Raw genomic sequence first — 12,813 nt, forward strand, 5'->3', positions numbered from 1 at the left:
TTGTACAATAAACTTACACAGTGAATCTGCCATTGTGATAAAGGAAGCTTTAAATTAGATTTAAGTCTTGTCATGCCTGGATAAATGTGCTAATATTTTCAGTCAGTCTCTAGTACAGCTGTTAAAACATTTTGGCTCTGTAGACCAAATGAGGCTTCTAAAATTCATGAGTTCTGTGTTCTAATTCTTATTATTTTTTTCTTTCCTAATTAGAAAACAGACATTGGCTTCTGTAGAGGGAATATCAAGATTTATTGATCCCAAAATATCTTTCAGAACAACAAATTCTGAATTTCATGAAAACACAAACTCGATACATATGTCACAGATTCTGAATGCCTTCAGTAGTGGAAAACTTCAGCATTCTGCATATGTTACATTTAAGCAGGAAGCTAAAACTCATATATGCATTTGCAAATGATGTTTGTTTGATTTCAGCTAAGACAGTGGCCGATTCCTGGCAACTCTGCTCAGCTAATCGGACTTCTTTTCTTAAAAATACAACATAGTTCCTTTTCCTCCATATTTCAGCAAATATTAAATATTTCAAGGTTTTTTTTTTTTAATTTCCAGTTGCCCTAGCTATGAACTGTCAGTCCTCAATTCTCTCCATGGGTCTCATGTTTAAGTTTTTTTCATGCTTGTTTTATAAACTAGCTGCTTCATTATCTTTTCATAAACTCTCTTAATATATCAAGTCAAGTATTATCTTCTTTGCCATATCCCTCTCCTTAAGATGTTCTTGACCATCAACAAAATGAAAAGACAACTTACTGAATGGGAGAAAAGTATTTTCAAATCATATATCTGATAAGGGACTAATACCCAAAATATATAAAAAACTCATACAAAAAAAATTCAATTAAAAAATGGGCAGAAGATCTGAAGAGATATTTTCCCAAGGAAGACATGACCAACAGGCACATGAAAAGATGCTCAACATCACTAATCATCAGGAAAATGCAAATCAAAACCACTATGAGAAATTATCTCACACTTGTCAGAATGACTATTATATAAAAAAAGAAATAACCAGTATTGGTGAGGGTGTGGAGAAAAAGGGACCCTAATGCACTGTTGGCGGGAATGTAAATTGGTGCAGCCACTGTGGAAAACAGTATGGAAGTTTCTCAAAAAATTAAAAATAGAACCATCATACAATTCAGCAATTCCACTTCTGAGTATTTACCCAAAGAAAATGAAAATACTAACTTGAAAAAATATCTACACCCTCATATTCACTGCAGCATTATTTACAGTAGCCAAGATATGCAAACAACTTAAGTGTCCATTGATGGATGAATGGATAAAGAAATATTCCACTATATATTAGCCATAAAAGAATGAAATCTTGTCATTTGCTACAACATGGATGGAACTCGAGGGCATTATGTTAAGTGAAAAACGTCGGACAGAGGAAGAAAAAGACAAATACCATATGACCTCTCTTACATGTGGAATCTAAAAAAAATAAGCAAGATCATAAATACAGAGAACAGATTGATGGCTGCCAGAGGTAAGGGGCTGGGGGTGAGAGAAATGGGTGAAAGGGGTCAAAAGGTAAAAAGAAAAAATAAACAAATATGATGCATTACTGAGCAACAAAAACAACAACAAAACAAAAAACAAAAAAAGAAAGAAAGAAAAGAGAAGCAGCATTTGTTTTTTTTCTGGACACAAACCTAAAAGCAGGATGGAAGTAACCAAATTATCAATTTCAATTCAAGTTACTTTCCTCTTTAACCATAATATTACAAGAAAACTTACACTGAAATATAAGCCATATTTTAAGTAATGGCCATGCTCATATTTTACCTGTTTTCTGAATTTGCATATGGGGGGGTGGGGAGAAAAGAAAAGAATACAGTGAAAAAACCATCTATATTACTCTAAGCCATTTTGTGCATAGTGAAATTTTTTCTTCTCAAGAAAATGTAAAGTCATTTCTTTTTCTTAACACACATTCCAGACATTTTAAATGGATATTTCCTCAAAGAGCTGCAAAATTCACAAAGGAGTTTCTTGAAGTATTTTCACTATTGTAAATAAGCAAACAAAGAAAGGCCAATCTGTATGTGTGTGTTTTTGAAGAAAAAATTAAATATATGTATAAATATAAATTCAACATATATACACATATAAATAGGAATTGAATCTATGTAAATACATTTAATATATGCATGCTATGTGCATATTAATTTTCCCCACTGAAATATTATTTATTATTGTTTTTTTAAGGAGTTCAGATTATTTCATGCAAATCTAATTAATCTTCAGTACTTCTTCAAGGTGAATAATAAAGCACCATTAGCTGCATTTTTTTTTTATGTTAAGGAAAGAGAATCAAATATGTAACAACAGAACAAGCTCTTTTTTTGTCACTCAAAAAAGATGCATTTTTATATAGCAAACATACAGAGTTCACAAATAATACAATGTGATAGATATATTTGTTGCATGTGTGTGTACGTGTAATGGGTTCTGCATCCACAATTTCAACCAATCAATCATGGATCAAAAATATTCAGAAAAAAAAATTTCAGAGAGTTCCAAAAAGCAAAACTTGAATTTGCAGCGCACTGGCAACAATTTACACAGCGTTTACATTGTATTAGGAATTGTAAGTAATCTAGAGATGATTTAACGTGTACAGGAGGACGTATGTAGGTCATGTAAATACTATGCCATTATATAAGGAACTTGAGCATCCATGGATTTTGATATCCATGGGGAGTCCCGGAACAAATTCCCTGTGGGCACTGAGAAAAGACTGTACAGTTTGACTGACTTTAGTACTCAAATGCATCCACATTGCCAAATATAAATTGTTCTAGCTCTTTCAAATTATTGATCATTAGAGATAAAACAATTATTTCAGTGATACCACTTTTATTTCCTATTATTTATGTTACTACTGGAATTTTTTTCAGAGCCAGATTCATGCTCTGAGTCAAAGGGAAAACTCAAATTGACTGACTAGTGAGGAATTCTCAGTGGGCAATGAGCGCTTATAGCATTTATCTGGAGGCTTTCAAAAGTGGTTTGTAATCCAGTAAGATCATGGTTCTGGACAGAAGCCAGTGATTGGTTTGGAATCAAAGATAGTGCAATCAGATAAGATAGCCTTAGGCCAGAATTCCTGAAGAAGCAAGGAGAACTCCTCCTAAACGAAATCATCCCCCATAGCCTGAATCAACTGTTACTGGCTTCTCCCCAGTAGGTTTTACCAGGAAATGTGGCAATCTAAGACTACAATCACATTAGAGGGAAGAAAAATCAGTCTGGGGTAGACTAGTGAGAAGTACATAGATTCTGTAATGACATACAGAAATCTGAATTCTTTTCATATTACAAGTGGAAGAATTTATTACATAATATGGACCATAGTATTCTTACCTGTAAAACTGGGATAACAATTTCTATTTCATATGATCAGTATGCAAATTTGATATTATAATTCATATGAAACACTTAATACATTACAGGTTCTGAATAGATGTTATTTTTCTCCTTGATTTCCGAAAAAAAAAAAAGTTCTATTTGGTCAGATTTTTACCTCATTTTTCTCAATTTTGCCAACCTGCACACACGTATGATTTCTTATGCAGGATCTAGGCAGTGTACCTCAAAGTTATGAGGAATGTGCCTGACTCTTCAGATTTTTTCATGTGCTCCTGCATCCATTTATTTGATATCAATTTGACTTGTCACTGAAGCTACTTTGTCCTTTCTTTCTTAGATCCTTTCAAGACTCTACAAATGGGCTGCATTTTTTGTGACAAGTTTGACTTCTCAGGTGAAACTCAATAATAAGACTGGTCAGAAAAATGACTCTCTTTGGGGCCAGGGCTCAAATTAATGGGCTTCACTGTAATATTCAGTAAGGAAATAAATTCATAAAATTTAAATGTTTAATCTACTTTATATTTTTATTGACATTTGTTTAAGTAAATTTGGTAATAAAATATGTGTAATTGTAAGTACCATAGATTCTCTTCCATTTCATCTCCTGATCAATTAAATGAAAATATTCAGGAGTAATAAACTTGATACTGTGAAAAATGGGAACAAAGAATGTATCCAGATATATTCATTAATTCAGAAATAAAATTTAATGACTTTTAATTTTGTTTTTTATGAGTACAAACTAGGTTAACAGTCCACACTTCTGAATAATCTTACTTAAATTCTGTTTTTAGTAAGGGCACAAAGAAAATATTTGATCAGGCATAGATTTATTATTTTAGTTCAACCACTACAGTTAGCACAAATACAAAACCACAATCATGTTTACAAGGCAAAAATTGTACAATAGCTCTGTATATTAAAATATTATCAATAATGCAGTTTGAGAATCAAAATATCAGCTGGCTGATTTTGCTTTTAAGATGCATACTGGTATCTTTTTCTAGCACTATAATGCCACTTACAAAAATTTACCTTTCCACATATTTTCATTCCTAGTACGCATAATTAGTTGGGAAATTCATTTAATTGGCAGTAAGGTGGGAATTTAGTCCAAAGTGCAAAGACTCATTTTGAGGAGCTGTGTAATCATAAAACATGCAGTGGTGAACTTTCAATTCATAAACAATTACTATTGTTCAGTAAAGATTATTATTGTAGTGGGCATAATCATGAGAACTTATTTTCACTTGATTATAAGCAGTTCTTACCATCAGAGTGCTTATGGCATGCAAGAGGTCCAATAACTCTGCCAAGGGTGTGGCAACCACTCACCAGCATGATCAGCCCACACATTAACGGCTGCCTTGATTAAGCTTCAACACAAACTTCACACACTTCTGGAAAACCTGCCTCAACAGAGTCTCTAACACCTTCCTCACTAGCTAACCAGACATGGGTCATCATTGCTTGGCTTGACTTCTCCTTCCAGCAGCAAATTCATCACGACCTTTGTCAAATAGCTGCATGTTCCTCTTTTTCCCAGGGGGGGAGTATTGTAAAAGGAAGTCATGTCATCCTACAAAGGAAAACAATAAGCAAGTTGTTCGATTTTTTTGTTGGCAAAGAGTTGACAGGTAAAGTCAGTGTCAGCCTAGAGGGAAAAATAAATTCACAGAAATATTTCCTCATGGAAAAGATGAGCTTCTTGAGTTTTTCTTTTATTTTCCTGAGGTGTCTTCTCAGCATATAAAGCAAAGACAGACGTTTTTAGTATTCTCCTCTTTGCGGATAATTTTTATTTACTTAGGGAACCTTTTTACTGACAAGCATAAAATATTAAACAGAGAGCCTGGAAGGGACTATATTAGGTAGTACACAGCACCAGTGTAGTCTGTTACTCATTCCCATCCTCCCCAGAATTTAATTTTATAGCCTTCTGGAATCTATGGCTCTTTTCTGGTAAAACACATTTTAACTGCTAACTATAAAAAGGAAAATTTATCTCTTCTTAGATTTCTTTTTAGTTAGAACTTCATAGCTGAACTGACTAGTAATTAACTAAAAAGTAACATTAATTCCTTAAATAAATCAGACTTCCCTCTGCCTCTCAAGTACTCTATTTTGTACTCCATAAATCTGTTTCATAAGTTAAATGATAAGAGATTAGGGATATTTTGAAGAACTGAGACAAAAAAGCAATTCTACAAAAAGCTATTTTGTCTACTTACTTGTTTTTCAACTTCTTTTAGTTGACTCTCATCTTTTTGAAATTCATGAAATGCTTCTTTCACCAGTTTGTCTAGATCTACTTTGTCTTGAAATTCTAGCTCAGGGTTTCTTTCCAGTACAGTGGATACAACCATTAGTAACTAGAAGAGACAGACACATTGAAAGCCAATTATATGAACCATAAAAGCGACACAGTCTGGATATGTTTTCATTCTTTACTCAGACTGATGTATGGTCCTCATATTCCACAGTGTGTTCTGTACAATGATAGGCTTTAGGATCATCCATGGATGGAATCTTCCTAATCTTGCCAATTAGTAGCATGAGTTCTGTTTGGAAACCTCACTTTTTTTTTTCATTGTATGTATCCCTGTAGCTGTATGGAAATGTTTTTTAGTCACTTAAATAAAACTAATAACTTAGAAAAATGACTTTTCTAATCCTGTCAACAGTACATAGTGCCCTATTCACCCAAAGTGTCTGAACTCTTTCTGGTCTTCAGGCCTTAATCCTTGGTGGCAAGACACCAGAACAGTGTCCAGTGGAGCAGAGGCTGCCTCAGAAGAGGTGGTAGGCAACAAAGCCAGAGAAGGCAGATGAGTTCAGTGGAGATTCTGGATCTAGGCTCAGGATCAAATGACTTGGAGTCTAGCACCCCAAAATGAGTATAATTCTGTGACATCATAGTATTTTTCAGGGGACAGTTATGTTTTAAACAATATACTTAACTCTGACTATGACATGAGTACTATTTGGTTTGTATAAGCTATCTTAGTTTAAGGCATCATCCTATTGTTTGGCTACCCTATACATTTATCTAAGTAGTAATGTTCATTTTATATGACAAACTGTAATGTGCAAAGATTGTATCTGAGTATACAATGCTTGGTAAAGACTTTCTCATGATGATTATGGCTCCTAAGTTGGACATGGAATTATGGCCTCATAATCCCCAACTTGGGAATCTTTCTGCATGTATTTTATTGAAATGCTTCCCAAACAGAACCAGAAAGAACCAAAGGAAACAGAAAAATCCAGGGGTCACAATGTGGGAGACCTTGGCGCAGGGCTTTAGTCAAAAGAATTCGAAGTTTTGCTCAAGTACTAAATGTAGATTTCTTCTGCAAAGAGAATGACTTTATTTTAGAGATAACTATGGGCACAAGATACCAAAAGGTTAACAGCACAAGGAAGGCATTCACCCTTCTAAAATCCCCGTCTTTAGACGGGGATTTTAGGAGGTGCCACATCCAGTTCAGCACTCACTGAGAGCTTCTGTATCAATAAGACATATTACCCACCCTCAAGAAACACAAAGTCTGATGGAGACATTCCCAGAGAAACAGACAAAGTGAGGATGAGCTATAAATTATATCCATTCATTTGAGGGATTCTCTATGTATTTTTTTTCTTTTTTCTTATTTATTTATTTATTTATTTATTTATTTATTTATTTATTTATTTATTTATTTATTTTCTCTCTATGTATTGGATATAATGTTTTAAAATGGCAAAAAAATATGTGTACACATGCGCATGCACGTGTGTGTGTATGCTAGCATTTAACTTTATATGGAGCAATGATGATACACAAAATTACACGCCTTCTCTGATCACAGAGAGATGTCTAGAAAGGTGTCCCTCAAAATAATAGTGACAATCTATTGTTAGTGGATATAGAGACATTTTTGGCTTTCTTTTCTATCATTTTCTGAACTATTGAAATTTTGTACAATAGTCATGAGTTATTTCTGTAAACAGAAAAAAAAAAAAAGACAAATAGAAAAAGGTCACTTCCTCTCTTTCATGGTATCGTTGATGCACTTACTGTGGGGGTGAGTGTGTAGCTGAGAAAGTTGGGCAGTTAGCCTTTCCACCCTGATGGATTTAAGATGTTTGAATTGTTCATGTGCTTCAACTTGGGTCAAGGATGGCCATCTTCTCCAGGACTCAACTGGAGATTTGGGTTAGGTGAGGAGTGGAATTCCTGGTCTCTTGGGCAGTTTCCTTATACTAGTTTTCAGGGAACAGATAGAAAGCACTTCTTCAGCAATCTACATTTTAAAATACAAACCTCCACAACTATCTGTCTGTATTTTGGCTGGTCGATATTTCCCAACATGTCTTCAACAAGGAGAGAGAAATTCATCTCATACATGGTCATATCTGACAGGGTTGGTTGCTGAAAGAAATAACTCAATATTAATATGCTACATTGTTATATCCTGGTTCCCACTTAATAGGAAAATTTCATTTTCTAGTCAATAATCTTTTTCAGCTTCTACAAAACCTTATAGAGCATTTTCAGCTATATGACTATCGGATTTTATATATGTCAAATTACTGAAGCCAACCAGCTGACTATTGTGATAAATTGAACCTCCTGTTTTTAGTAGTTATCTTTACTATATTAATGTTTTTAGGGAAAAGGGACTATATTAGAAAACCACTTCAATACACAAACAGAACAGCCAAAAATTGAGACAACAAATAAGAGTACATATTGCTTTCAGAATTAACACAAGAAGTTATTATGCTTGCTGTCAGACTTCAGCATGTAAGTCACCTGCTATTAAATTAACATCATTTCTGTGGCAGGTCCTTTCTGAGCTGGCAGCATAAAAATGCATGCAAATAAGTGAAACAACATTATGTGCAGAAAAAAGCAAAACAAAAAAAATGTTCTCTACTCTACTCTTTATATTTCATTTAAGACAAGAGTATTGCAAAATCTTCCATTCACATTCCACAAACCAAATGAAAGCAGAAAACAAACTCAAATCTGAACCAAATCTGGGCATGGTAGATAATCTTCAAAGGATGGAAGGAAAGGCTCTAAATGTTAGGCTCGTATGGTGGAAAGCAGATGGAGTCCCCAGAATTATTACCAGAGATGCAGAGATGATGAGTCATACTTATTTGCTTTTACCTCAGTGATGATTTACAGTGAACTTAATCACAGCCTCAGAACAATGTCTATCTACGTACTACTCAAAATGGGACCCAGCAGAAATGTCTCCTTTCAATCAAATGACAGCAGTGTTATTCTGCTTGGTATAATAATGCCTCAGTCCTATATTCAGTGTGGTCCATCTATTGTATTCTATATTCAATACAATCCAACATAATGTTAATGTTTACAGGTAGTACCTAATTAGGGGAAAATGAAGCTGGTTGTTCAACAGGGTACGGGCATACCTTGTTTTATTGTGCTTCACTTTACTGCACTTTGCAGATTTTTTTTTTTTTTTTACAAATTGAAGGTTTGTGGCAACCCTGTGTTGTTAGATGATGGTTACCAATTTTTAGCAATAAAGTACTTTTTAATTAAGGTACGTACATTGTTTTTTTAGACATAATGCTATTGCACACTTAGTAGACTACAGTGTAGGGTAAACATAATTTTTATATGCACTGGAAAACCAGAAAATTTTATGTAATTTGCTTTATTGCGATCGTCTGGAACCAAACCTGCAATATTTGAGATATGCCTGTAATTATAACTGTTTAGATGTCTAGCAATGAGACTAATGGGGTTACAGAAGAAAAGGAAGAACTTTTCATGGGTTCACATCAATTTCCTTTTAATATATCTCATTTGAAAAGTCAACCTAGCTAGTGTGCAATACGATAGTTAAACCTAGAGAAAAGACATCAAGGCTGCCTTATTTTCCAATCTCTGAAAGAAGTGGCAACTGTAGCAGAGAAGTTAAGAGAAAAGGCTCAGAAGTCAAATTGCTGGGGAAGGGGGTTGCACTCTGGGTCAGCTACTTCCTAGATGTGTGACCTTGGAAAAACCACTTAGCTGTGCTTTAGTTTCCTCATCTGTCAAACAGTAACAATAAAGTACCTACCTCAAAAGACTGTTGTGAGGATTAAAGGAGCACTTAGAAAAGTGCCTGGCACATAAAAATACTTAACATGTAGTTGTTGTTAGCATGGAGAAAATACTAAATGTAAGTGGCCTAGGCAATTAGACAATTAAAAGAATATCTGGTAGGTATTAGCAGGGGTTGGGAAAGAAGCTAACAAAACATTGCCAGAGTCCACTGTACACGGACACAAGGCCTGGCAGAAGAAGCAGGACACGAACAGTAGAGGCCAGCTCCCCACCCACAGGAGACAGAGCTGCCCCATACAACGGTCACAGAGCATCTGGGAAAGGGCTGGAGCACCTATACTGGCAGCCGACAAGAACCACTCAACAGTTTTGTTAATAGCATAAAGAATACTTTTAAAAAGTTCTTATTCATTTTTGAAAATAAATAATAGATTCACAAGTTCAAATTCTGAAAGGTTAAAAAGGGTTTTCAGTGAAAAGCTGCTCTGTCCCCCCAGACCACAGTTCCTTTTCCCAAAGGCAAAGACTAGAACGCTACCAATTTCTCGTGGGTCCTTTCAGAAATACGCTATGTACATATAAACAAAATGAGTATGGGTGTGTGTATTTAAGAATATTTTATTTTCACAGATATAGAAATCAAACTAGTAGCTGCCAGTGGGGTGAGGGAAGAGGAGAGGGGCAAGATAGGGGTAAGGGACTACAAGGTACAAACTATGTATAAAATAAATAAGCTACAAGTATACACTATATAGCAGTGGTCCTCAACCTTTTTGGCACCAGGGACTGGTTTCATGGAAGACAATTTTTCTACGGAGAGGGGTGGGGGTGGGGGGGGATGGTTTTGGAATGATTCAAGCACATTACATTTATTGTGCAGTTTATTTCTATTATTATTACATTGTAATATATAATGAAATAATTATACAACTCACCATAATGCAGAATCAGTGGGAGCCCTGAGCTCGTTTTCACTTGCCACTCACTGATAGGGTTTTGATATGAGTCTGCAAGCAATTGATTTATTATGGTCTCTGTGCAGTCGAACCTCTCTGCTAATGATGATCTGTATCTGCAGCCACTCCCCAGCGCTAGCATCACCTCCTCAGCTCCACCTCAGATCATCAGGCATTAGATTCTCATAAGGAGCACGCAACCTAGATCCCTCGCACGCGCAGTTCACAGTAGGGTTCGCGCTCCTATAAGAATCTAATGCCACCGCTGATCTGACAGGAGGCGGAGCTCAGGAGGTAATGCGAGCGATGGGGAGCGGCTGTAAATACAGATGAAGCTTCACTTGCTAGCTCGCCTGCCACTCACCTCCTGCTGTGCAGCCCACTTCCTAACAGGCCATGGACCAGTACCGGTCTGTGGCCCAGGGGTTGGGGACCCCTGCTATACAGCACAGGGAATACAGCCAATATTTTATAATAACTTTAAATAGAGTATAATTTATAAAAATATTGAATCACTATGTTGTACACCTGAAACAAGTATTGTAAATCAAGTATACTTCAATAAAAAAAGAATACTTTGTATAAAGACCTTCATCAAGAATAATTTGTTTGATGTTTCAACACTATAAACAGATACAGTACTCCATTTCTTGAAGGCCTAATTATTCCCGTTTGTGCATAAGCACAATGATTTAGGTGTCAGGATTAAATAAAATAATTAAATCAAAGAGGCAGGCCAGTTTATATAACTTGGGAAACCATCTAAAGGAGGGAACACTAATTCATTCGGACCAACGGTAAGTTACATCTCAATTAAATAAGTGATTGTCTAATGACCTAAAAAGTTACTATACTTTTCACATTCAGTGCAGTTCTTAACTAGTAATTTCCTTATCCACAGCATTACTAAGTCACCTTGTTTCTTAAGACTGATTTGGTTCTGTCTTTTGAATGTATGTTTTCCTGTTTGTGAGGTCCCCCAGCACTGGCCCATTACAGTTGGTGGTGAAGGAATACCACCACTCAGTAATGTCAATATAAGAAACCCTAAATTCACTAATAAGCAAATAAAGGAAGGATAGATTGCTTGGCAAAAGGTTTGACCATACGGTGTCTTTAAACTGAGAACTTCCCTGAAACATCTGAAATATGATAAAACAAATTTTTTTTTTTATTGAATACAACTTTCAAGCAAAATATCCATTTGTAAAGCAAGGCTTTTTTATAGAGGAACACTAAAATTGAAAAATAAAAAGAACTCAGATTGGGAAAAACTACTTCCAATCCAATTGACCAGACTTATTTTCTCCCTTCAGGTATCTGGATAACCCTACTTTAAATACTCTTAGAAAATGGAATAAGTAGAAAAGTTATTTTCGAAGCAGAGAAGGAAAGAACTCTCTGCTCCTTGAGGTCCCTTTAGAAGTCCCTTTACTGACACAAACACAGTGGGGCTGTACCTGGGGCAAATGCCTTCCGGCTACAATGATTCCATTGGGTGTGCGCTCCAGGATCTGCCACACTCGGTCATAGAACTCAGGGGGAGTTCTATTCAAAGAGCCATCGATCTGACGCCTGTTCAGCCAACATCTGTAGACCAAAAGAAAATGCCTCAGTGTTGAAAAACAAGCTTGTTCTGGCAGAAAGCAGGGCTTTTATATTCCATATACTACTAAATATTTCAAAGTGAAAACAGAGCTTGCAGGAAAGGAGAAAATCCCCAAGATTTAAAGAAATTTAACAAGCAAAATGTTATTCTCTAGTAAGTTACTTACAACTCACTATGTGATTAAATGACTTTCTAACATGTAAAGCAGCTCAATGTAAAAACACAGCAGCAGTCATTTTCAAAATTAGTTCACATGGTCCTCACATACAATAAAATGTAAGCTCCATGAAGGCCTAGGCATTGTATTGATATATATAGCTGAATCATTCCTATACACTTCTCCAAGAAAAGTGCTTAATAAACACCTGATAAGTGGGTGAATGCTCAAAAAAGCATGATGTATCTAATGAAATTACCTTATTTTAAACCTTATGTGTCAATTTAAACCTTATATTTAGTTTTAAACCTTAATTTAAATATGGCCAAAGTACCAGTGCTGAAGAATCAGTTACCAAATTTTACATGTCATAATAATCGACATGTAAGAGTCAAAATTCTAGAGCTATTATTTTCATAGATTAAATATTAAATTTTAAAGATATAATAGTTACTTCAATCACAAACTGCTAAAGATGCAGAATTTGCATAATCTGAAAAGAACACACAAATGACACAGTAGTATATTCTTACAAAAGCTGAAGATAGGAACAAGTATAAACTTTTTATACTTGGTATTAAAACAGGCTGCAGAGTAAAATGTGTCATCAACC

The 12,813-nt window shown here is 35.2% G+C and overlaps 1 protein-coding gene across 4 annotated transcripts in view; it reads right to left on the bottom strand.

Moving 5' to 3' along the window:
* Positions 1-4,218: 4,218 nt before the first annotated feature.
* PHKB (phosphorylase kinase regulatory subunit beta) overlaps positions 4,219-12,813 on the bottom strand; it is a 193,997-nt gene continuing 185,402 nt past the window's right edge. For all 4 annotated transcript variants that reach the window (XM_082366800.1, XM_082366799.1, XM_082366802.1 and 1 more), the window contains 4 exons: positions 11,895-12,024; positions 7,712-7,819; positions 5,637-5,777; positions 4,219-4,984 (listed from right to left, as the gene is read on the bottom strand). In XM_082366800.1, coding sequence (XP_082222926.1) covers positions 4,847-4,984; positions 5,637-5,777; positions 7,712-7,819; positions 11,895-12,024 — 517 coding nt within the window. In that variant the 3' untranslated portion in view covers positions 4,219-4,846. The remainder of the gene's footprint in view (positions 4,985-5,636; positions 5,778-7,711; positions 7,820-11,894; positions 12,025-12,813) is intronic.

The sequence above is a fragment of the Balaenoptera borealis genome (genome assembly GCF_965194805.1).
Source record: "Balaenoptera borealis genome assembly, chromosome: 19".
Lineage (NCBI taxonomy): Eukaryota > Metazoa > Chordata > Mammalia > Artiodactyla > Balaenopteridae > Balaenoptera > Balaenoptera borealis.